The sequence below is a fragment of the Dunckerocampus dactyliophorus genome, chromosome 19 (assembly GCF_027744805.1).
Source record: "Dunckerocampus dactyliophorus isolate RoL2022-P2 chromosome 19, RoL_Ddac_1.1, whole genome shotgun sequence".
Taxonomy (NCBI): domain Eukaryota; kingdom Metazoa; phylum Chordata; class Actinopteri; order Syngnathiformes; family Syngnathidae; genus Dunckerocampus; species Dunckerocampus dactyliophorus.
In genome coordinates, this window is record NC_072837.1 from 15,488,650 (window position 1) to 15,511,389 (window position 22,740).

Below are 22,740 nucleotides of genomic sequence, written 5' to 3' on the forward strand. Positions count from 1 at the left end.
CAAGCAGCTGTGATGGGGGGGAAAAAAAGCCACATGTCACTCACTGACGCTGTGAACACCGAGGTAGGCTGGATTGCAAGATGTGCCTAATGTGCGTTGCACACTGCCACTTCCATATTTCTGTATTATCATTCATAGCAGCCATGCCACAGTTCACAGTCTTGGTTGGCTTCTGACTGCCCTCTTCTCGCGATACAGTTTTTCTCCAAACGAGAAATCTCGCCACGTTTTAATCTCTCGAGATTTTGTCACCCCTACTTATTTACTCTTACTATATCTACTATATTGGATAATAGGAGTGTAAAGATGGCAAGAGATTTCATGTCTAGAGGCTCCAATGATGTTAAAAACCATATTTAGAAGGTAGTTAACAGGAAGATTCATTTATCACAGTCGAATCTGGAACCAATTGAAAAACCACACTGAAAAAGCCTTTCCCACGCCTGGGGTTTGCAGGCTGTGGTTGTGATGTCACGTCACCATGACATTTGACTTCTCCACACACAACTTCATTTATTTTCCTTTGTCCCGTCCTGTGCCCACAGAGCAGCAAAGTGCGGTTGGAAGGAGACATTTTCCTCCTGGGTGTGACTCGCGTCAGCAGATGGGCGGATGTGTTCTTGTTATGTGAATGCTGAGAGACGAGCGTTCAGTTTTTACCTCTCCTGCGACAGACCCACCAGGCTGCGACCGTCCACGCTTAGCAGCTGGTCGCCCGCTGCCAGACGTCCGTCCTGTGAGGAAGACACGGCGGGTCAGTGGGTGGTCTCCTTTGTGGAGTCTACTACCAATGTGATACCAACCATGTCAGCAGCGCCTCCTTTGACCACAGACTTGATGTAGATGCCCAGTTTCTCCTGGCCGGCGCCCTGCAGGATGACACACACAGTCCATATCAAACAGCACCACCTTCTGATTCCATCCATGCAAAATTCCACAAGAACCTCCTGGATGTTTGATAGCAAACAGAGCAGCGGCGGATTGCAAAACGCCACTTTCCTGAGCTGCGGGTGTCTTACGTGAGATAACAAGTTCAGCCACGTGTCAGAGCCAACCACATCAGATTTTTCTCCTTTTTGTTTCTCCATGGAAACAAAACCATCCGCTATTTAGTCTGGAGGTTCCAAGGACATCAGCATGACGTGTTAGTCAACACAACCAAGCTAATAGCTGTGAAGGCGCTTAACGGCTTCGCCGTTTCACAACAGATAATAACTGAAAGAACAAGATATGCTGTTTTTGGCGTGAGGGATCTGTGACATCATCACACCATCTTCAACGTCTTGACATGTTTATCTCAGTGTGTGATAAGAGAAGCAGAACATTTTGGAATGAAACGGCTTGGCGCACGCCGTGCAGCCGAACATGAAGCGGCAGCACATCTAGAAACGACCTCATAAAACGCACAGAGTGAATTACCCAAAAAATAATAATTGCTGCCATTCGTCAGAGATGCCAACGTGGCAGCAAGTGTGGCAGGGTAACGTGCATGTTGTATGCACGTCCGATTTATTGCTTCGCTCACAGCACGCAGAGTTAGAGGTCAGCAAGACCACAAATATGCATTCTAACCTTCTAGTCAATCTTGCCGGGGGTAGGAAACAACTGTCTGTTACGTTCATGTGCTTCTTCGGGGAATTCAAGTACCACCTTTCATGCTGAGATTAAACTTTGTCATCAACCAGAAAATACCCATTCACACCTATTTGGAAAAAATAAATATTTGGTGTAAAAACAAAAAAACACTTCTTCTTGAATTGACTTAACACAAACACTTTTGAAAGACTAACGCTGCATTCAAGAGACTGGTGGAAAGTCGGAGCTTCAAAGTGTTTAAGTCAGGGGTGTCCAAAGTGCAGCCTGCAGCTGTTTTGTTTATTGGCCTGCAGCACATTCCAGAAATATGAATTACCACAAAAAAAGAGGAAAAAAAAAATCAGCAGTAATTTCACAAGAATAAAGTCCAAATATTAAGAGAAGAAATGTTGCAATCGAACGAGAAAAAGTTGTAATTTCACGAAAATAATGTAATACGAGGAAAAATATTGTCATGTTAGTAGCATAAAGTTGAAATATTAAATACAAAAACTTTTTTTAAAGTTGTAATATTATGGAAAATTAGGTAGCAGAAAAAGTTATAATGTTGCAAGAATAAAGTCAAAATATAGGAAGACAATTACGAGAAGAACATTTACAAGTTCAAACAGTTGGAAAGTTTAAAAACAACAAACAAACAGCAGAAATGGAAAAAAAGCTGTAATTTTACAAGAATAAATTCAAAATATTAAGAAACAAAAGTTTCATTTTTATGAGAAAAAAGTAGATTTATCTATGCTTTTTAAAAGTGTAAGCTTTTTAAAAGTCGTAAAAGTCTAAATATTATGAGAAACAAACAAAACAAAATAAAGTTGTAAATTTTGAAAAATTAGGTTGAGGAAATAGTTATCATATGGGAATAATGTTGTAATATTACAAGAACCGCATTGGGTAGACCTCAAAAGAGCTGTGCATGCAAGACGACCCAAGAATATTGCAGAACTGGAAGCCTTTTGCAAGGAAGAATGGGGGAAAATCCCAAATAATAGAATGCAGAGACTTGTAGTTGGCTATATTAAGCGTTTACACCTGCCACTGAAGGTACTGACACTGTAGGGTGCCCCGACTTTTGCACATCCCAAAATAATGTTTATGTTTTGTAATTTTGTTCAATTTGTAAAATAAAATGTAACTATGCATTAATGTTTCCTGATAATATTGTCTTTTTTCCCCATATACCAGAGAGACTATAAATACAAATATTCATTTTTTTAATACACAAAAAATACTGTGCCCTGACTTTCGCACACAACTGTATATGATAACACAGGTAAAATGAACAACCCACATGTACCACAGTTAAAAACACCCGCAATTTTTACATGTTTGCCTTTATGCTTCACTGATGGTTTTTTTCATCAAGCATTGAGATTTTGCACTTTGTTCAGCGATCCTTGAACGCAACGTAGAACTCCTACACCGTGACTCCCATTCCATGTGTTCATGGATCATCGTACATTATCATTCGTTAGTGGTGAGTAGCTAAACATTTTATACTTGAAATGTGTTTAGTCAGTGTGTGAGGCATATTTAGGTCTTAAAACTGGATGGTGTCGCGAGTGAACAATAGCAATTGAGCAAAGAAGGAATCTAACCTAATATTTACAACATTGCTTTTATTGCAAATGTTGATCCAAAATCGGAGGAGAATGTTAACGTCAAGCTAGCAGGAGGAACAGGGAGGAGCGAGCCGTGTACAGACGTATCAATGGTCCTGGAGAGTAACCCCTGCAAAAAGTGGGCATCTGTCAGCGAAGTGTTCTAGGTAACAAAGGGTATTTTCAATATACAATTAGCATCAACATTTCAACCTTTTCTCATTACTTTGTGCCGTTTCGCTCTTTTTTTTTTAACAATTAATTGCATTCTTAGAATAAAAAACAAGCTGCGAGCCCTAAATAGCGCAGGGGCCACACTTTGGGCACCCCTGGTTTAAGTCACACATGGGGAACCAAAAACATGGCCTCCTGTGCACTTCTCCCTCTTTTTAAAATATCCTTTTTGCTTATCAAATGAAGCAATTTACAAAGCAAAAGCTGCACCTTGTTCAGGTCCAAACTTGTTTTCTCAGTCTGTAAGTATTGTTGACTTTGTTGCATTGTTAAGGCGATCAATGACTTCCTGTAGCCGGACCTTTCAAGTAGGTGGAAAAAGTGAAAGAGTTCAAACAATTACTTTTATGTTGCCTGCTGAAGTTGAAAGTGTGGTCTGGCTTGCATTCATTAAAAGTTATCGCTAGCTGCATATTAAATGTCACACTTATTCGCCTGACTTCCCTGAATGAAAAATGCCAGCGGATATTCATCAGCTGCTAACTAGCTGACCCACAATGTTCCAGCTGTCTGCCTCCAAGTCTGTGCGTGTGCGTGTGTGCGTGTGTGTTGCATGCACGTAATGAGGAGGCTGGCATGAATGTCCTGCGTGTGACATTAAGCTGAGGACAATAAATCGCTGTGATGGTTTCATGTCTTTTGTACGTTACAGTGGACATTTAAGAGTCAGACACTAAAACCAGAGGAATTCCCCCAACCCCCAAAATATGCACACAGACATTTTTTAACGACTTCTGAATTGATTATTAAACTGATTTTTTTGCAATATGCCCAGTGTTTCCCAGACATTCTTCGCTCATAAGCACATTATAAAGGGACTGTCTGTGGTCTTGCTTGTCGTTCCAACTCCGTACAGTAGATGGCATCGTAACTCTGCTTCTCAACACACCGCATACCTGCTCTGCCAGAGAATAAAGACGTAGCAGGAGGGATTGGTGCTGGCAACTTAGTGAGAGGCCCCTCTAGATCAGTGGTTCTTAACTGGCAGGTCCGGACCCCAAAGTGGGTCGAGGACCCATTTTGGGTGGATCGCAGACTGCAAGTCAAAAATTACATTAAAATATGTAATATATAACTGATGTCTGATGTATTTTTAAGGAAATTTGAGCAATATTTTGGTCATCTTCCTCCTTGGTATATGTTCATTGCACAATTGTTAGTAACATCTCTGATTTTGTGGGCTTTTTGATATTTAATTTCAATGTTTCCTCATTTTCTTGATAAAATGCATTCAGAATTTTTTTCTAAAATGCACTTTGGATGTGATTGTGTGTAATTATTTTTTAACAGATGTGATTAAAAAAATACTTTTGCCTGGTTTGACTTAAATAAAAGTATAAAAAATATTAATAAAATAAATAAAAGAATAATTAAATATAAAGATAACTTAAAAGTGAAAAAAAATGAAAATACATGAAGGAATTGAATTTAAAGCTAACTGAAAGTGTAAAAAAAATTAAAATATAAATAATTGTAAAAAAAAAAACTACATAAAATAAAAACACTTGAATGTGTAAAAAAAATAACTATACAACTAAAATGACTTTAAAAAAAATATAAAAATGACCTAAGTATGAAAAGTAATTTTTTTTTTTTTTAATGTAAAAAATATAAATAAAATCCATCCATCCATTTTCTATGCTGCTTATCCTCATTAGGGTCACGGGGGTATGCTGGAGCCTATACCAGCTGACTTTGGGCGAGAGGCGGGGTACACCCTGGACTGGTTGCCAGCCAATCGCAGTGCAAATAGAAATAAAAGAAATGACGGAATTAAATATAAAGATAAGTTAAATAAAAGTATGAAAAATCAAAATCAAAATGACTTAAGTAAAAGTGTATAAAAAAAGAAATAAAACCAATACTTAAATGTCTAAAAAATAATACAAATAATTATAAAATATAAATGACTTAAATAAAAGCATAAACATTTTTTTTATAAAAAATTATGTCAATAAAAGTGGGTCGCGACTTAATGACCATTTGAAAATGTGGGTCCCTGGTTGAGAGCATTTGAGAAATGCTGCTCTAGATACTTTTTCCAAACAAAAGGCAATGAGAGACAAATCTCATTGACTTTACTTGGCTTTATTGGATACCTTCCCCTCCCCAAAAGCAGTAACAAAAGAAATTGTATTTCATATTTGTTTGCTTTTCATGTTTTTTTTTACTCACTTTTTGTTACAATTGCATGAGCATACGTAATAATAGGTAACAAGTTGAAACGTGTGCACACATACAGCAGGTTTCTACCAAGCAACACAAACACAAACGAACATGCACTTACACATGCATGAAGGCTGAATATTTCTTTAAGGTGCCCCGACACGAGAAATCAAGCGCACCTTTAAGCTGCCGGGCGTGTTGTGTATGCTTGTAGGAAATGATAGGTGTCAGCTGACAGTTTGCAAGCCGTCTAATGCAATCAATTGTACGAAACCCACGTCGACATAAAGCAGACCGAACAGAAATGTTGGCACCAGTCAAGCAAATTCCTGCCTTAAGCCTCCGTGTTTGCAAACGCTCTGTGGGTGCACCTGATTCATCAAGCCTTTGCACAAAGCGCCAGTGTCACCACACAGAGCCAAGAAGCCAACGCAGGACACGTTCCTGCTGATTATTTAAATACATCTTTTTCTATTTGAATTGTGCGAAAAACGTGATAACAGGAGCATGTTTGGACCTGAAGGCTTCTTAGCTATTTTCCTGACTTTGGCTACAAGCAAGTGGCCACACCCAAGGTTAACAAGACAGGCAGAGATGAAAATGCCATGCTCCTGTTCATTCCTGGGTGAAATGTAGGGGAAAAAAAACCCACTAAGCAAAGTTGACAAAAAAACTGACATTTTTATTTTTTAAAGAGAACAAAACTGCACAACATTTTGAGTCTTGCATAGCAGGAAATGAGACTTCAGTGAGGGCCGCACATCCCTTCATTGTTGCCAACCTCATGGGGAAGGGGGCGGCTATTGTTCCATTCCTCCAGCCAACAAACAAACACACAAGCAACACTTCACATACACCAATGGGGCTTCATGTACTGCAATGCTCTGCCCTCCATTGTGTAACTAATACAGAACTCCCTTAACAATGTGAGCAATTTAACACTGTTGTGTTGTAATTGTGATGTCAGTGAACACACAATCATTCCATGCATTAAATCTTATTACAGCTTAAAAGTCTGGGCTGCACCTTGACAGCAGCCATGCAAGTACAAGTGTAAAAAGAAGCAGAGTCAGTACTGAAAAAGCAATTTTTTTTTCTTTCAAAATGAGGTCAAAACATGAACTGTACAACCTTCCACGGTGACAACGCTCATAAAGTGAATGTAAAGGGGGGAGTCAATGTGTTGCATGCGTAGTAAAAACTAAAACTACTACCAATAACTGAATGGAAGGATTGTAAAAGTTCACATATGCCGAGCGTGTATGTGTGCGTGTGTGTACATTGGTTTAACTATTAACAGAGCAGTCCTTAACGCAAACACAGACAACCCAGAAGGCCATTAAAGCTGCCAGCTACCAACATGCACATCTGTGCTTCATTCAAGCAGCACAGCTACTCACTGACATGACTGTTTACTCATTGCAAAGGCCTCCTTGTATCACACACCTACCTGGTCTCTCCTGCCCACCACGGAGAACCACATGCTGCACCCTGTAACCTTGTCAACACCAGTTCACACTGGGTCGTCCCCGCTGGGACGCACACTTATCCCAGACGCTACTGCAGTCTGCTATCCTGCACTCACAAGTCCTTAAGCTCTCTCTGTCAAAATAAAAAAAAAAAATCACCATTTACAGCTGAACTTGAGCAGAAAAAAGTCCAACACCTGTGAAAACAGGAGGCGGGAATGCTGCAAGCTGTGTAAAAGCCGCTACCCCCCCACTCCCACCCCATCCACGAGATGCAAGATCCGCTTTAAAAGTTCCCAAGCGAGGCAAAATTCCTCCACAAGTCGCTCAGTGTAAAAAAAAAAAAAAAAAACAGGCGGGAATGCAGATGGTGATCCAGAGGGGAAATGTCTGCTTGGGACGCCGGCTGGTTAGACTGAGGTGGAGCGCTGCTGCCCCAACAGTCACATTAAACACAGACACACACGCACACACACACACACACATACACGCACACACACACACACACACACACACACACACACGGTTATATAAGAGGACAGAGCTCAGCCCAGTTTACTGAGAATCCAAGCAGCTGTTGGACAAAACTCTCTCTACCTGGCGTTCCTATCACACACTCAAACACACACACAGCATGAAAAATAAACACAGCAAGGAGACTTCCTCACTACCTCCTTCCTTCCCACACAGAGCAGACAGTGGCCACGCAGGAAAGTTGCCTCCTTGAGCAGGAAGGAGGCTTTATATTTACACGCCACGACTCGGCTGTGTGCGAGACGAGACGTCGGTGTCTTGCGAGAGACGTGTGGAGGTAGAGGAACCCAAGTAGACGAGAACACTCGGAGGCCTTCATGAACCAAAACAGACCTGAATAAATGGCCACCACATCGTCCACTTTCATAATCAGTTTATAATCCTGCCAGCGGACAAACAAGCCATGATGAAAACCTCCTTGTAAGCGACACTGGCCAGCAGGGGTCACACTTGCTGCCTTCCACCAGTCTCTTCATCTCTCAGTTCATCATTTTTACCATGAATGGATGACTCTCATGTCATCCATTCACTTTGGCTTGGTTCACTTGCAGTCCTACAGCTGCACACAGTAAGATAACAACTCTAGATGGCAGCACTGTGCACATCTGTTGCTCATCCAGCAAGAGCGTCACTTCACTGAAACAATCTTTGTGCAGTCAAAGCTTTAGTATTTGAAATGTTTTGAAGTTGAGGAAAGCTCGGATTAGGAAGAAGAGCCGCAATGAATGGAGCCTCATGGTTTAAATGAATAGAATTCTAAATCAAGCCACAGCCTATTACGGCATAAATATTTGGTGAAAGAACATTTCAGTGATTTGCAGCTTAAATCAAAAGAATACTTGCTTTTTCCCCCCACACTTTCATCTATGCTGTTTGAGCATGTTTAGGCTGATGATTTGATGCGGAATAAAAGAACTCTGGGAGTGGTTACGTACACCAGGGCTCTCAAACTCAACTTACCTGACTACCTTGTCAACAAACAAAAGTGGTAAAAATGATAAAACCTAAAGATAAAAATATAATACATTGTGGTACTCTTTATTTGGGCAAGCACTAGCTGAAATGGAACTCACACTGGACTTGTCAACACGTTGGAAACGGCAGGAAGTCATTGTTCAGCGTAACAGTCTGAGCCACAGTGTGAGGGGTGTCCAACCTTTTTTCCAGCGAGGGCCACATAGTGAAACATGAAAGGATGCAAGGGCCACTTAGCTATGCTCAGAAGTTATACGTATTTCAAGAAAAAAATTGCATCTCAGCTTTGTGGTTTAGGTGAAAAAGCCTATTATTAATATCAACTTCGCAATCTTTGCTGTTTCTTTTAATTTTCAAATATTTAAACTTTCTTCTTAAATAATCTTTGCACATTTTCTTCTGGTAATATTATGACTTTATTCCCTTAATATTTAGACTTATTCCCCTAACCTAATTTTCTCCAACTTTAAACTTTATTATGTTATAATATTCTTATAATATTACCATTTAAAAAAAATATTTCTTTAATATTTAAATTCTGCTACTAAAATCACATTATTTTTCCTCATACTACAGGGTTATGCTCATATTCATAAATTGCAACTTTTTCCTGATTAAAATACGACTTTTGTCTCCTAATAGTTGTACTTTATTCTCATAAAACTGTAGTTGTTTTTCTCCATTTCTGTTGCCGTTTTATTTTTCAAATTTTCCAACTATTTCACCTTTCTTAAAAAAAAAAAGGTGTCTTTTTTTCTTTAATGTTTCAGCTTCATGCTACTAAAAGGTGTTATTTTTCCTCATAATATTTTGACCTTTAACATTTTTATATTAATCTGGTAAAATTACTGCTGATTTTTCCATTTCTGCTGCTGTTGTTTTTTTCTTTCATTTAATTGTTAAATTACATTTTTAGAATGCGCCAGGCCAATAATTTTTTTTTAAAAAACAGCCATGGGCCGCACATGACCATACAGCAACTCCTACTACTAATACATTAACTCTGAACACGTACTTGGGCATGTACGGCGTTGGGGGTGCTTCCGGCTTCCCAGCAATGCTTTGCGGGACTTATCTTGTATTAATTTGCTAAAGTTACATGTTTAGAAATACTAGATGTTGACTATGAATCCCCATAGTAGTAGTAGCTGCCACGTGTGTTTACTTACCGTGCTTGTAGTTAGTGTTCTGTCTAGAGACACACCTGTTCATTTCCGCTGTGTGATGAGCTCATTGCGAATCCAGTGTTGGCTACTGCTTAGCCAATTAAAGAACCTTATCCAAGTTAATGTGCCTGGACCATCTCTTGTGATCAGCACTTTAAATAAATATAAATATCGTACTTACAACTACACTTTGATGTCAACTGGGGTGCCACAAATTTGAGACCCCGGATGTGCACAGACCGTGATCGGCAGCACCACTTCAACAAAGCCCTTCTATGTGCTCACTACGGAGGCAAACTAAACAGAACCACCCAGAACCCTTTTGTTTGGGCTCACTGTTTAGTCTCTGGCCTGCCGTCAGACTCAACAGTGAAAATAGTCCTTTTGCTCACACTCAACATTCCCGCACGCTCCACATCTCAGCAGCCAAAACTGAAACATTCCGCTTATTTTCGGACTTCCTGTCACATTTCTTGCCAGCTCTTTATTATTAAAAGAAGGTTCTAGGAAAGCTCGAGGGTTGGCTTACCTTGGCGGCCACGATGCTGAGGCCCATGCCATTGTGCTTCTTGAGCGTCACCGTGACGACCTCCGGCTCTTTCCTCATTGGCTGAAAGGAGAGACGTACGCAAAGAGTGAGTGAAGGAGCAGGCGACAAAGTCCTCTGGCTATCTATCGGCTGCGTCGTGGAGGGAAAGTGAGCAGCGGGAGGAAGGAGGTAGGAGTAAGAAGATGGAGGGAGGCAGGGTGGGAGGGTGGGAAGGAGGTGGGAAGGAGAACACCACAGAGGAACCGGTGGTCGCTGGAAAGGAGTCAGGAATGAAAGCCACACCGCGACTGCCCACACCCCCTCACACTCTCACACACACACACACACACACACATGTGCGGGGCTGGGTGACTGGGTGTGGAGACACAGACTGAGAGCTACCAAGCTTTACCACATCACAAGAAAATATTCTCTCAAAAGTGCAAGCCAACATCAACAGGCTTGTGTCAGACTTGTGAAAAATATTTCAGAACATGAAAGAACGTCTGCATTGAATTTGTGTGCGTCCATATTGCGTTACCGTGTCGTGCGTGTGCGTGTGTTGCGTCGTCGTGTGTGGCTGGGCCATTGACGGGAAACTGGCAGCCAAACGATGACCACAAGACAACAATGGCAAAGCTACGCCTTCACCAGCGTGACATGTGAGTTACAGTAACATTGTCAACACACACTTTTGTTACTTAGTTATATAATACACTGTATATACACGATGACTTTACATCAAATACTGTGATTGTGTCTGCTCGTGTTGGGTTAAGAGCAGGCAGCGCTGCGGTGATGCTTCCCCATCAAAGCTTTCTACAGGCTCAATTACGTAAAGCTTTTACGCTAAAGCAAGAGCAATACACAGCCTGCAGCGTAAAACCACAATGACCGCTCACTTTCTAGAGTGTAAAGAAAAAAAACCCATCAAATACACCGAGAAATGATGCTTTTACGTGTTGGTTTGTTGCGGAGTAAAGACAGCAAACCTCCAAGACCATATGACATCTGCTAAATAATGATAAGCATGTCGAGACAAGCGTCACCTTTCATGCCTGCCACAGAACACACCTTCAAATTGTGCGCGTTATAAAGATAGGGCTAAGCAGTCCAATTACAGAGGACATGCGCACACATTTAAGCTCATTTAAACGCTCTATCATTTTGTGCTTTAAGCTCCCTCATGTTTACAGTGTGATTGGTGTTGATTAAATGTGAGTGTGTGTTTGTTGTGTATTTCAGCATAAATTATATGCTTTCTTCAGGACCACACGCACACGAACGCAAAGTCCTACCATGTCAGAGTTGTCAGCAGCAGAGAAGTGGCTGTCGCAGTCGGCCCCCTCAAAGTGGACCGTCCACGTACCGGGTGAGCGAGGGTGGGGCGTTAGCCGGCAGAACCCTGGTGGACAAAACACACACATACACAGTTTGATCAAGTCACTGAGTCTCATACAACAGCTCTCTGCACATTCGAGATTCAGCATTCATTCAGCCCGCAAATTAGCAGACTTTTTTTTTCCTGCAGGAAATGGGACATTTTTTCAGCAAAAAACACATTTCATTCACACTAAGTGAGTAATAATTTAATACAATATTAAAATCACTGTACAATTAAACCATGGGTGTCTAAAGTGCAGCCATTTGCGTCCCACAGCTGTTTTTTTTGGTTTGTGGCATCTTCTAGAAATATAATTTAAAAGAAACCTAAAAAAATAAACAAAAATAGCAAAAATGAAAAAAATCATTGGTAAAACAAATAAAGTCAAAATATTAAGATAAGAAAACTGTAATCTACCGATCATAATTTTATGAGAATAACGTCATATTATTGTCGGGAAAAATAACATCATTTTAGTAGAATAAAGTTGAAATATATACAGTCAAACAGCCACTAGAGGGAGTCTGCAAAAGTGGCTGCTATAGACAGGTGGCCTCTATAGACAGGTTGGCGTCCAGTTTGAATGTTGACCAGTAGAGGGGAAAAAAAGGAAATAAAGGGAAAATAATAATAATCATGTTGACCAGTAGAGGGCACTGCGGACTGCGGATAAAAGTTGTACAGCACTACTAGGCTTGTTATTATCATGGTTCATGGTTCATGGTTTTAATTCATCCTGAACATGCATGAGTCAAACAGTAGCACATCACATAGTACAATTCACAATTTTGCATGTCCAAAAAGGAGTAGGAAGAAGCAAAGCTTATTTAATCCTACCCCTCATCAGTTTCACATCAGTTGCAATACATTTATTCACCTCTTGTTCTTCCAAGTGTACTTTGTAGGTCTACATGACAATGTAGTGCAATCATAGCCAAAGATTTTACTTACTAAAAGGAAGCTAGAGGCTTAATAATAACTGATAGAATATATCCACGACCCACAGAACAAAGCTATGCTAGTAATGTCTTACACTTGTTTTTAATATTTTACTTTTTATACGGCAGAGTGTCATTACAGCTTTAGTTCATCGGGAAGTGACGGTGGGCGTCCCGAGCAGGAGAGCTTGGCTCAGTGCTAGCTGTGAGTTTCGAGAGTGTTGGGAAGTGTGTTTATGTTGGCGTGGATGTAAAGTCCTGCAGTGTTCTCCGCTGTTAATAAAGCCATTAAAGTGCATCGGCGACATGAGTCTCTCCTTCCCCACAACAAGCGGCATTACAGTATTGACCAGTGCACACCAGGAAATAAACGGTGTCATTTATTACAGGCATTGCCGGGACAGCTATGTAGTGGGGCTTGTTTAACCTTTGCCTTGTGGGCAAGCAGGAAGGAGAGACGATGCTGAGAGATGTGTGTGTGTTCTGAGCTGCTGTCTGGTGGCCGCGTTCAATAAATAAAGTTGGCAGAAGCAACAGGAGAAGTTTCCTTCTTTGCTTCGGAGCTGAATAACACTGACAAGTTAACAGACTAGTAGCGAACGGAAAAGAAGACGGCTTTTCTTGTGTCGAATACAGAAGATGAGGACTTTGATGGATTTGTGGATGAGGATTGATCAAAAATAACGCGAGTATTTTCTAAAATACTTCAATTAGGTACAACCGAACTCAGTTTTGCTCCCGCTGCCGCATGCATGCTAGCGTATGTTTTTTTTTTTTTTTTTTTTTTTAATTGTAGCGTCGTTGGGAGCACGTCCTGTTCCCAGCCTACTTTGCGGTAATGTTTTGGTGCAAATGCTCTTAAAGTTACATGTTTGACCAGGAAATAGCAAGCTCAAAAGAAGACGGCTTTTTATGTGGAACAACTGACAGTTTGTGTGGATCTTGTGAATGATTGTGACTGAGCTAGGACTCAGTAATTAAAGTCTACACACGACGGCTTCACTGATTGAAAAACAAAACTTTTTCGTGCATGAAGCTTCTACTTGAGTCGGTAATTTGGCTGCTCTATGCGGTCAGATATTGACCAAGGGAGACAAAATGGGTGGCCGCTGGCCGCGTTGGACAGGTGACTGCTATACACAGGGTCTATAACATGTAAATTTGCTGCGGGGGATTTTTCAGTGGCTGCTATAGGCAGGTGGCCGTTCTATAAAGGTGGCCGCTAAGACAGGTTTGACTGTATATATATTTTTTAAGTTATTTTTTTTAAGATATAATATAAGAAACAAACAAAGTTGTAATTTTTTGGAAAATTAAGTTGCAAAAAATTGTGACACTGTAATGTTATGAGAATAAAGTCAAAATATTATAGAAATAAAATCAGAATTACAAAAAGAAAATAATTTCACAAGAATAAAGTCAAAATATTAAGAGAAAAAAGTCGTATTCTAACAAGATAAAGTCAAAATTTCATGAGAATAATGATGTTATGAGGAATATATATATATTTTTTATTTTAGTAGCACAGAGATTAAATATTAAAGAAAACACAGGTATTTTTTTTTTTAAATAGTACTATTTAAAGAAAGAAATATAAATAAATGAATAAAGTTGTAATTTCTGGAAAATTAGTTTGGATAAAATCCAGTATTACAAGAATAAAGTCAAAATATTACCAGAAAAAATTTAAAATTTTAATTCAATCTAATAAAAAAAAGTAACAAAAAACCCCAGCAAAACTTAAAAAGAAAAAAAGTTTTTTCCTTAATGCTATACAGTATAACAGTTTACAGTATAACTTACCTAGCATATCTACATGTGTTGCTTTACAACATATCAAAGTTAAATCCTTTCATTTTTCATGTGGCCCCTTGCTGAAAAAATGTTTGGACACCCCTGAATTAAACATCCTGACCGAATCCTCATGTACTGTCTAACTGCAGAGAATCAATACAAAGCATTCATGAGTCAATGATGAAAGGCTGTACCTCTCTGCAGCAGCGGGTCCAGGAAGTCCTGCAAACCATTGGGAAGGTTGCGTACCACGTCGCATGAGTAGCCATCCTCGGGCAGGAGGAAAGGCAGCTGGAGGTCCGGGTCCTCCTCCAGCTGGACCTCCCGGCCGTCGCTCCTCGCCAGCTCGTCGGCAGTGTTCTCAGCCACCGCCACCACGTGGTCGATCAACTCCTGTGTGCGGAGGGAAAAAAAAAGAAAGAGAGGAAATCATTTGAAAGTAGTGTTGACAGCTTTGAAGCTTGGAAACGAGCATTGCACTCACGGGTGGGATGTAAGGCTCGTCGGGAGCACAGTGGTAGTTGGTCATGAGGGCGTGCAGCTGCAGGGAGTTGAGCTTGAAGCAAGTGCTATGGATGTTCTGAACGTCTTGCATAGAGTACTTGTCCATAGTCAGCAGCGTGGTGGCCTGGAGGATACACACATAAAACATGCTAAGCAACACTTCCTCGTCCCCAGATGTTGAGTTGGTGAATAATCAAAGCATTGGTAATGTCATAAATGTGTTTTTAGAAAAACAGAAGTCAATTCAAACTACTTAAATGTTCAAATGTGGAAAACCAGCAAGGCGTCCAAGACCAGCATACGTCAGGAATAATTTCATGAAACTGGGTTTGCAAGGTGTTTTTCATGTCGTCTCCTCCTACCTGAACAATGCGACTGAGGTGGCAGTCGGCAGCCAGCTCCAGGCCCTGCTTCTCGGCCCAGGCCTCGATGTGGCTGAGCTGCTGCCGCAGGATGGCGCCCCAGTAGTGGCAACAGAGTCCCGAGTCCGTGTCCGTCACCAACTTGTTGAAGAGCCACATGTTGATGAAGTGGAAGAGCTGCGAGAAAAGCTGGATGGTCAGGGCGGCGTTGACACGACACCGCCGCAGCAGTGACATGGCGCCCGTCAAAGTGTGCAAGACGTCCTCTGCAAAAAGGACACGTTTCTTATTTTAAGTTATCAGCTGTTGGTACATGTTTTCTTGTGTTGGCTTTACAGAATGGTGGTTGCGCTTACCTATCTTGGGCCTCTGGGGATTGTGTTCCTCGGGGTCGTCCAGAAAAGCGGTCATGTAGTTGTTCAGATCAGCCTGGAGGCAGTGGACCAGGTACCTGCACATGCACACATTACATGCATCCATTTTCCATACATGTTATTCTGTTGAGGTGACTACCTCAGACACAAACGTGCACAAAGACTGACTTGAAGGCCATCTGGACCAGATGGGCCAGGACGTCCTGGGCGTCCAGTGTGATGCGGCTCAAGTCTCGGTCCTGCTTGATGAAGTTGAGCAGCTCAGAGGCGTTGGCCATCCAGAAAGCGAGCGCGCCCGCGATGTTCTTCTGTTTCTGTAGCATTATCCATAACATGGCACACACACACACACACACACACACACAAACACACACGCACACACACAAATGATGTATTGATGAGAGTCCAAAGAGAGTGGGAGAAGTTAAGAGGGTGTGAGGGAGGGGTTTTCTGTTTGAGTGGCAGCCAAGAAGGAGCAGTTGTTACTTCAGGGATAGACTCACGCCTGGCACACTCCATCCCCAACCGTGACCTTCCCCGGAATGAGGATTGGTCATTACTGTCAGCCGATGACAACACTGATTCTTTTTGGATTACTGAGAGCTCGGCTGAGACATTAGTGACCAGTCCTTTAGAGATGCATCAGGTCACCAGACACCAGCTTCCTCCACACCTTACATGACATGGCATGACATTTTTATTCACTTATTGAATAATGAATGTAATCTAACGTCGGCCGCATGGTGGCCTAGTGGTTAGCATGTTGGCCACACAGTCAGGAAAATCAGAAGTATCCCCGTTTGGACATCTTTGTGTGGAGTTAGCATGATCTCCACCTGTGTGCGTACGTTTTCTACTCTGGCTTCCTCCACATTCCAAAAACATGCATGTTAAGTTAATTGGAGACTCTAAAATGTCCACAGGTATGAATGTGAGTGAATTGTTGTATGTGTTCTGTGCTCTTTCTAGTCATGGTTCGGCATTTGTACCCCCACATAATGCTTTTTTTGACGATATAGAACGGTATAGCATGGATAGTGAATTGATGACGGTATCTGTGGGGGGGGACAAAAAAACAGAAAGGGTGTTGCAGCTACGAATCCAGCAGAGGGCGTTGTCTCAAAAGTCAATGAACATTTTCCAGCAGGAATATACTTTTGAAAAGATGACAAGATGCAAGTTTTGTAAGTACAGTACCATATGCGGTATGCCTATAATTATTTCTTCATGTATAAAAAAAATAATTTACCAAGTGTGAGCCATATTACAGGGTTTAGAGTATCAAAAATAGGCATTTTTAGGGCTTTTTAAGGTTGCATGCATTATTTACCTTTATTTTTTTTCTCCATACGCCTCGGGGGAGTGTTTTTTTTTAAATTTTATATCTATAATGTGCCATGCTCCGGCCAATAACTTTGGACACCCCTGCTTTTATAGTTCTTGGGCCACTATTTAGCTTCCTTTGGAAGTAAATGATTCATGATATGCTTAATCGTTCCATAAGGCTAAAGTTATTCCGTTTTTGTGGGCCTGACAAGGACGTGGAGGACTATGCTTGGTGTCAAGAGAGCTGATTGGTTAATTCCCCACCAAAGAGAGAGGGCACTCATCTATCCCTGCCTTGGAAAAGGTCAAACAAACCAAACAGAACAAAGCTGGAGCTGAGTGCATCCAAAATGAAAGGTGATGCTAAATGACAAGATGAACAAGACAGACGGATGGCAAATGAAGCGCTGAAAAGAGATGGACTCGTCTCTCGTCCACACCGTCCAGTCGGAAAAGAAGCGCAATGTCACACAGAATGGATGCAACGATGGGACAGACATGGCTGCACTGGGTTTTGGTTTTTAGCTGCGGGTTTTGTTTAGTGACAGGCACGTCCTGGAAGCTGAACGGCATTAGTCTGGATGGATGCTGCGCTTGTTGCTTAGTTTTCCAGCTGTGGAAGGATGCATTATCACGGCCGCATTTCTTTCTTTGAGACATTTCTGTTAGGGTGGAAGATGAAGAAGCAGCAGCAGCAACGACAACAATGAAGGGCTGGTCAAAGAAGCACGAAAGGAAAGTGAGAGCGGAAGAACAAGAAGCAGCCAAGATAGTTGACAAGGTTGGGCGACATGAGTGCACATTACCATGACTTTATAAACACAGTGGAACCTCGCTTTTAGACGCCTCTGGCTTTCGTATGATTTGGTTTTCAGCGAATGTTGCCGCTAAAATTTTGTCTCAGTTTTCATACAATATTGCACATACAATATTTGTTCATAGGACGTGTGCAGAATGATGAACAACTCAGTTTCTGTCTCCTTTCTTCTTCCTAAAATCACTGACGAGACGTTCAGCACACTGTGTATTTGAGAGTGTTAGGCAAATAGGCTTTTCAAACAGTCTGTGCGTCTTTTATTTATTTATTTATTATTGAGGATGGCTGCAAAATAACCCACAAGTGGCAGAACCTTAATAAATAAGGAGAGAAACACTACTAAATTCAATCTCTCCAGGATGCACGGGAAGTCCGCATCAACAGTAATATGATGAATAAACGCATGTAAATCTATTTCATTAAAGTTCCATCCATTCCTCATATTCTATTTCACATTGCTTTCTGCATGTAAAAAATCTAATTAATTAAGTGTATTTTTGGTTCATATTTTTGGGCGTCTAGAGGATTAATTAATTAATTTATTTACTTCATTTAGATTGAGGACGGCTGCAAAATAACCCACAGGTGCCAGAACCTTAATAAAAAAGGAGAGAAACACCACTGAATTCAATCTCGCCAGGCTGCACGAAAGGTCTGCAACACTGCAGTAATATGATGAATATACGCATGCAAATGTATTGCTCTATGAAATGTATTTTTTCCCTCATACTTTTGGGTGTCTGGAACGGTTTAATTGGATTTACATTATTTCGTAAGGGAAAAGGATTTTATACATTTCTGTTTTTGTCTGACCTTTTGGAATGAGTTAAAAACAGAGGTTCCACTACACATGGCTTTGCCTACAAATGCTTGAAAGTGTGATCTATCTATTAACTAATCTATATGTATGAATTGTCCCTAAATATCAGTCGTTTTCAGGGTGTTACGGTGGAAGTGAGGCTGGTGATGTGTAAAGAGAGAGAGAGAGAGAGACGTGGGTGACACATGGTAAATTCATGTCACACGTGCACACAGTATAGAGTAACATGCACTGAAACGTCATTAAAAAGTACTTTGAGGCTTTTATGTCTCATCAAAACTTCACTGACAAGACTGGGGGTTTAAATTTGCAGGAGCAAACATTAAAATTAAAGCAATAACATTCTAAATCGCCCGCCCTGGGAGAGACAGAGAGGAAAAAGAGTGAGACGAGAGAGAAAAGAGAGAGACGTGGACAAGTCTGTAGCAGCCGTATCGTGACGTGCTATCCTACCTGATCCCCTTCAGGACTTTCCTGGATGGATGGAGGAGGGAGGAAGGAGAGGAGGTGGAGGAGGAAGGACACATTGACAGGACAGAGAGAGAACACGTCAACAGCTACAGTATGGATAACGCCATGTAGAGAACACACACACAAACACACACACACACACGTTCATGGTTCACACAATGAAAATTTCACACTTCATCGCATACAGATTTTATTTGTTTGGACTGTAAATGAAAGCTCCCCCGGTGAGGAATCATTTACATATTCCAGGGGCCACGTCAGCATCAATGCCACCTTGAAATGCACGTAATAAACGGTGGAGAGAAGCCATGTTTGTGAGCGTAGCGTTGTGCTGTGGGCAGACGGAGACAGACAACAGCACCGGTACAACAGAGGTGAAGTGTGGTGTGACGGACAACGGGTGTGTCGTGGTGACGACAATAGGTGAGGTGGTTTGTGGGACGGGATGAGGCGACGGCGGGCGGCCAAAATAAGACAACCGTGTGATAGATAAAGCCGTCAAAACGGAAAAACTGGAGAGGGTGAAAAGTGGGTGGCACTCACCTGGATGACTCCCTCCATCATGCTCACCATCTTGTTGACGATGGCAATGACCTTGTGCGTCCTCTCTGAGGGAGACATGTCGGGCCGGTAGGCGGGGCAAAGGACGTAGCGGCAGGCCATGTACAGAACGTACGTGGGCGACAGTTTGAAATGCACCGTGGAGCTGTTGGTGTAGTTGATGATGGCCGACAGGAACGTGTCTTCAGCTGTGTGGATGGACACAGACAGACACCATCTTTTACTTACTGTACTTTAACAGTTCATGTTTCACTGGGTCGTTGACACTCACAGTTTTCTCTGAACTCGATGCTGGCTGGAAGAGTCAACTCCGACCGCTCCGCCGAGACATCTTGGGACCTGCGAAGCAAACGACACCATGAGAAGATTGGCGCGAGGGATCGGAAGGCGGTTGAGGATGGTGGTGGAGGAGTGTCTTACCTGCCGTCCTGCAGCTCGCCTCTGATCATGGGCTTGACCATTCCTCGCTCCATCTCCAGCTTACCTGAGCTCTGCACAGGTGTGCACACACAATAAAAAAATAAAAAGATCTGCAAATGGCCCTCAACAACACAACCCCGCGCTTTGTTAGAGTTGAATGAGTGACATGACGTCAACTCTGCGACATCACTGTCGCGGCAGACTTGTGCATGACGGGTTTTGTACTCGTCACACCTGCTCCTTGCTGACTTTATTAGCACGTTAGCGCACACGCTGTTGTTGTGGTCACGTGGTTTCTACATGCTGGGTCCGGGTGCTGCTGGATACAAGTGCTGGAGCAGAGTCTCTAATGGACTTCTTGTATCGGAGTGCTGATATTGGAGATTTTATATGTAGGCTGATAAAATATGATACTTTTTTTGCCGATATCATTATTAAATTGGGACTCCTCTAACATTCATTTGACCATTGACACCATAACAGGACCTTTTATGTGCATTTGGATTAAGTTGTCCCTCGTTTATTGCAATTAACTGGTTCCAGACTCCCCGTGATGAGTGAATTTCCATGAAGTAGGATTCAATATTAATAAATGGAATATTTTCGTAGTTAGACCATAGAAAACCTGTTTATGACTTTCTAAATACATTTTTGTACCATTATTAGAGCCCTATAGACATGAAATAACACCCCCATAGTCACCTTTACACTCCTATTATTCTTAGGTTTATATCACTTTGCCAACTGTAATGCGCAGGCTACGGGGTCACTGCAGGGTCACGAGACAGCCATCACTTTAAACACAAAATGCTACCGAGCTAACTAGTTAGCCTCCAATTTATGTATTCTTAACTCATAACAGGGTTTCTAACGGAATGGAGAAGAAGTATGAAGCCCACAACTTACCACTTCCACACAGAATGGGAGGACTTTTTTTTCCCCACTCTATCAAGTCGGACATGCCATGGCTGACTACATGCAGTGTGAAGGTAAAGTATTCTAAGCTAATGTCTCATCAATGTAACATTACAGATGCCTTGTGCCAGAATACTACATATGACTTGTATTTCAATATTTTTGAGTACTAATAGCTCGTAGTCAACCACAAAACAGTCATCATTTATTAATTAATGTTTGACAAACCAAGATAAAGTGAGCGAGCTATGTTCAAACCGCGATGTAGCAAGGGACGACGGTACTGTGAGGCTTCCAGGGTGAGTTCCATTCACGTTTATATGTGCGACTAGTCTAACATTTCTGTTCATGGAGCCTGCAGTTATAAATGTATCCTGGAATGCTGTATATCAGTCAGTCAAATCTCAGCGAAATAAACTTTCTATTGACGTATGACATGACTAAGAACGCGAATAGGGGGCAATGAGTAAAAAGACGGTTAAACAGCAAGGGGTTAATAATGTTTTAGCCACGTCACTGAACATACAAGCTTGTGTGTGCATGCTGGTTACCTTGCTGGTGGGCAGGGCAGCCCCACTGTGGATGTCTCCCTGCAGGTCAAAGGTGGTTTCGGGAACACTGCTGCAGCACAGACACACAAGCGCGTCAGTTTAGACCTTTCACTGCCCGCTTCCTGTGCGGCAATCTAGTGTGACGCAAACAATGCACACCACAATGCCACTAAACGCTGACAATCCCGGCTAAAGGAGGCGGGAGATTAAAGTGCTCCATGAGCTGTCGTGCAGACAGAACTTTTCCATGTGTCTCCCGAGCCGATAAACTAGCAAGGCGGAGAATTGGAACGCAGCCCGGCTCAACCACAATTTTGCGGGTGAGCGAGAGAGGTGACGCTCCGAGCTGCAGGATACCAGTTGGTGTCTTGTTGCATCAACGCAAGCTAATCCCTGCCTGTTCCCAACAATCAACATTTACCAGATGGATGACACAATTACAGCTTGACATTCCAACATGTGGAGAGTTTCACTCCAAGTGACACATGCTTGACTCCGTGTACATGTTGGCAAGTGGGGGGGAGGGTAGAGCACAGCAGCAAAATATGATGTTTTTGGTATTTGTGTGCAGGAGGAAAAATATTACATTGCACTTGGCTCACAGCTTTTAAAAGGTTATGCAGCCAAACATCACTTCCAGTTGTCAAAATGTAACAGTGAGCTTTTCCTGTGAGAGCTTGCAAGGAGAAGAAAACTGACAAACCCGATTGTGCATCCACTCACTTACACTAACAACAGAGCGGAAAATCAGAGGCACTTGTGTGATTACACCTCCATGTGGGCGCAAAATGACAATTACAGATCAATCAGGCATGCACCGATCCACAGTTTTCCACTTCCAATCCGACCCAGATACCTTCATACCTGCCGATACCAGAGCACTGTTTGCTTTATGCAACCGCGCCAAAAATAATATCGGCAAATGTAGCTAAAATCTCAGCGATCATAGCTGTCTCCACAAAGGCAGTGCTGCGTCATTTTTATTTTATTTGGGGCTGTAATAAACTCCTCTCCACGGGCTAGAATGATATTTATTGGAGCCACCCAGAGGTATTGTGTGGTGTAGACATCCAACTGTTTTGTGTGGCCGTGAACGTGTCAGGCTGTGTGTGTGTGTGTGTGTGTGTGTGTGTGTGAGACACGAGTGAGGACAACGGCTGCAGTACATGTGTGGAGACCGCTATATTAGTTGACAACTACTTTTGCTGATAATCTTCCATCTATGTTTGCTGATAC

The 22,740-nt window shown here is 41.9% G+C and overlaps 1 protein-coding gene across 19 annotated transcripts in view; it reads right to left on the reverse strand.

The window, feature by feature from the left end:
* Positions 1-22,740, reverse strand: part of afdna (afadin, adherens junction formation factor a) — an 83,169-nt gene that overhangs the window by 18,340 nt on the left and 42,089 nt on the right. For 15 of the 19 annotated variants that reach the window (XM_054762781.1, XM_054762779.1, XM_054762780.1 and 12 more), the window contains 14 exons: positions 21,505-21,574; positions 20,039-20,109; positions 19,890-19,957; positions 19,601-19,806; positions 19,040-19,060; positions 15,792-15,937; positions 15,606-15,700; positions 15,250-15,515; positions 14,868-15,011; positions 14,578-14,776; positions 11,566-11,672; positions 10,268-10,348; positions 804-869; positions 661-734 (listed from right to left, as the gene is read on the reverse strand). In XM_054762781.1, the coding sequence (XP_054618756.1) occupies positions 661-734; positions 804-869; positions 10,268-10,348; positions 11,566-11,672; positions 14,578-14,776; positions 14,868-15,011; positions 15,250-15,515; positions 15,606-15,700; positions 15,792-15,937; positions 19,040-19,060; positions 19,601-19,806; positions 19,890-19,957; positions 20,039-20,109; positions 21,505-21,574 (1,614 nt within the window). The remainder of the gene's footprint in view (positions 1-660; positions 735-803; positions 870-10,267; positions 10,349-11,565; positions 11,673-14,577; positions 14,777-14,867; positions 15,012-15,249; positions 15,516-15,605; positions 15,701-15,791; positions 15,938-19,039; positions 19,061-19,600; positions 19,807-19,889; positions 19,958-20,038; positions 20,110-21,504; positions 21,575-22,740) is intronic. The other 4 variants (XM_054762797.1, XM_054762782.1, XM_054762796.1 and 1 more) reach the window with 1 other exon arrangement.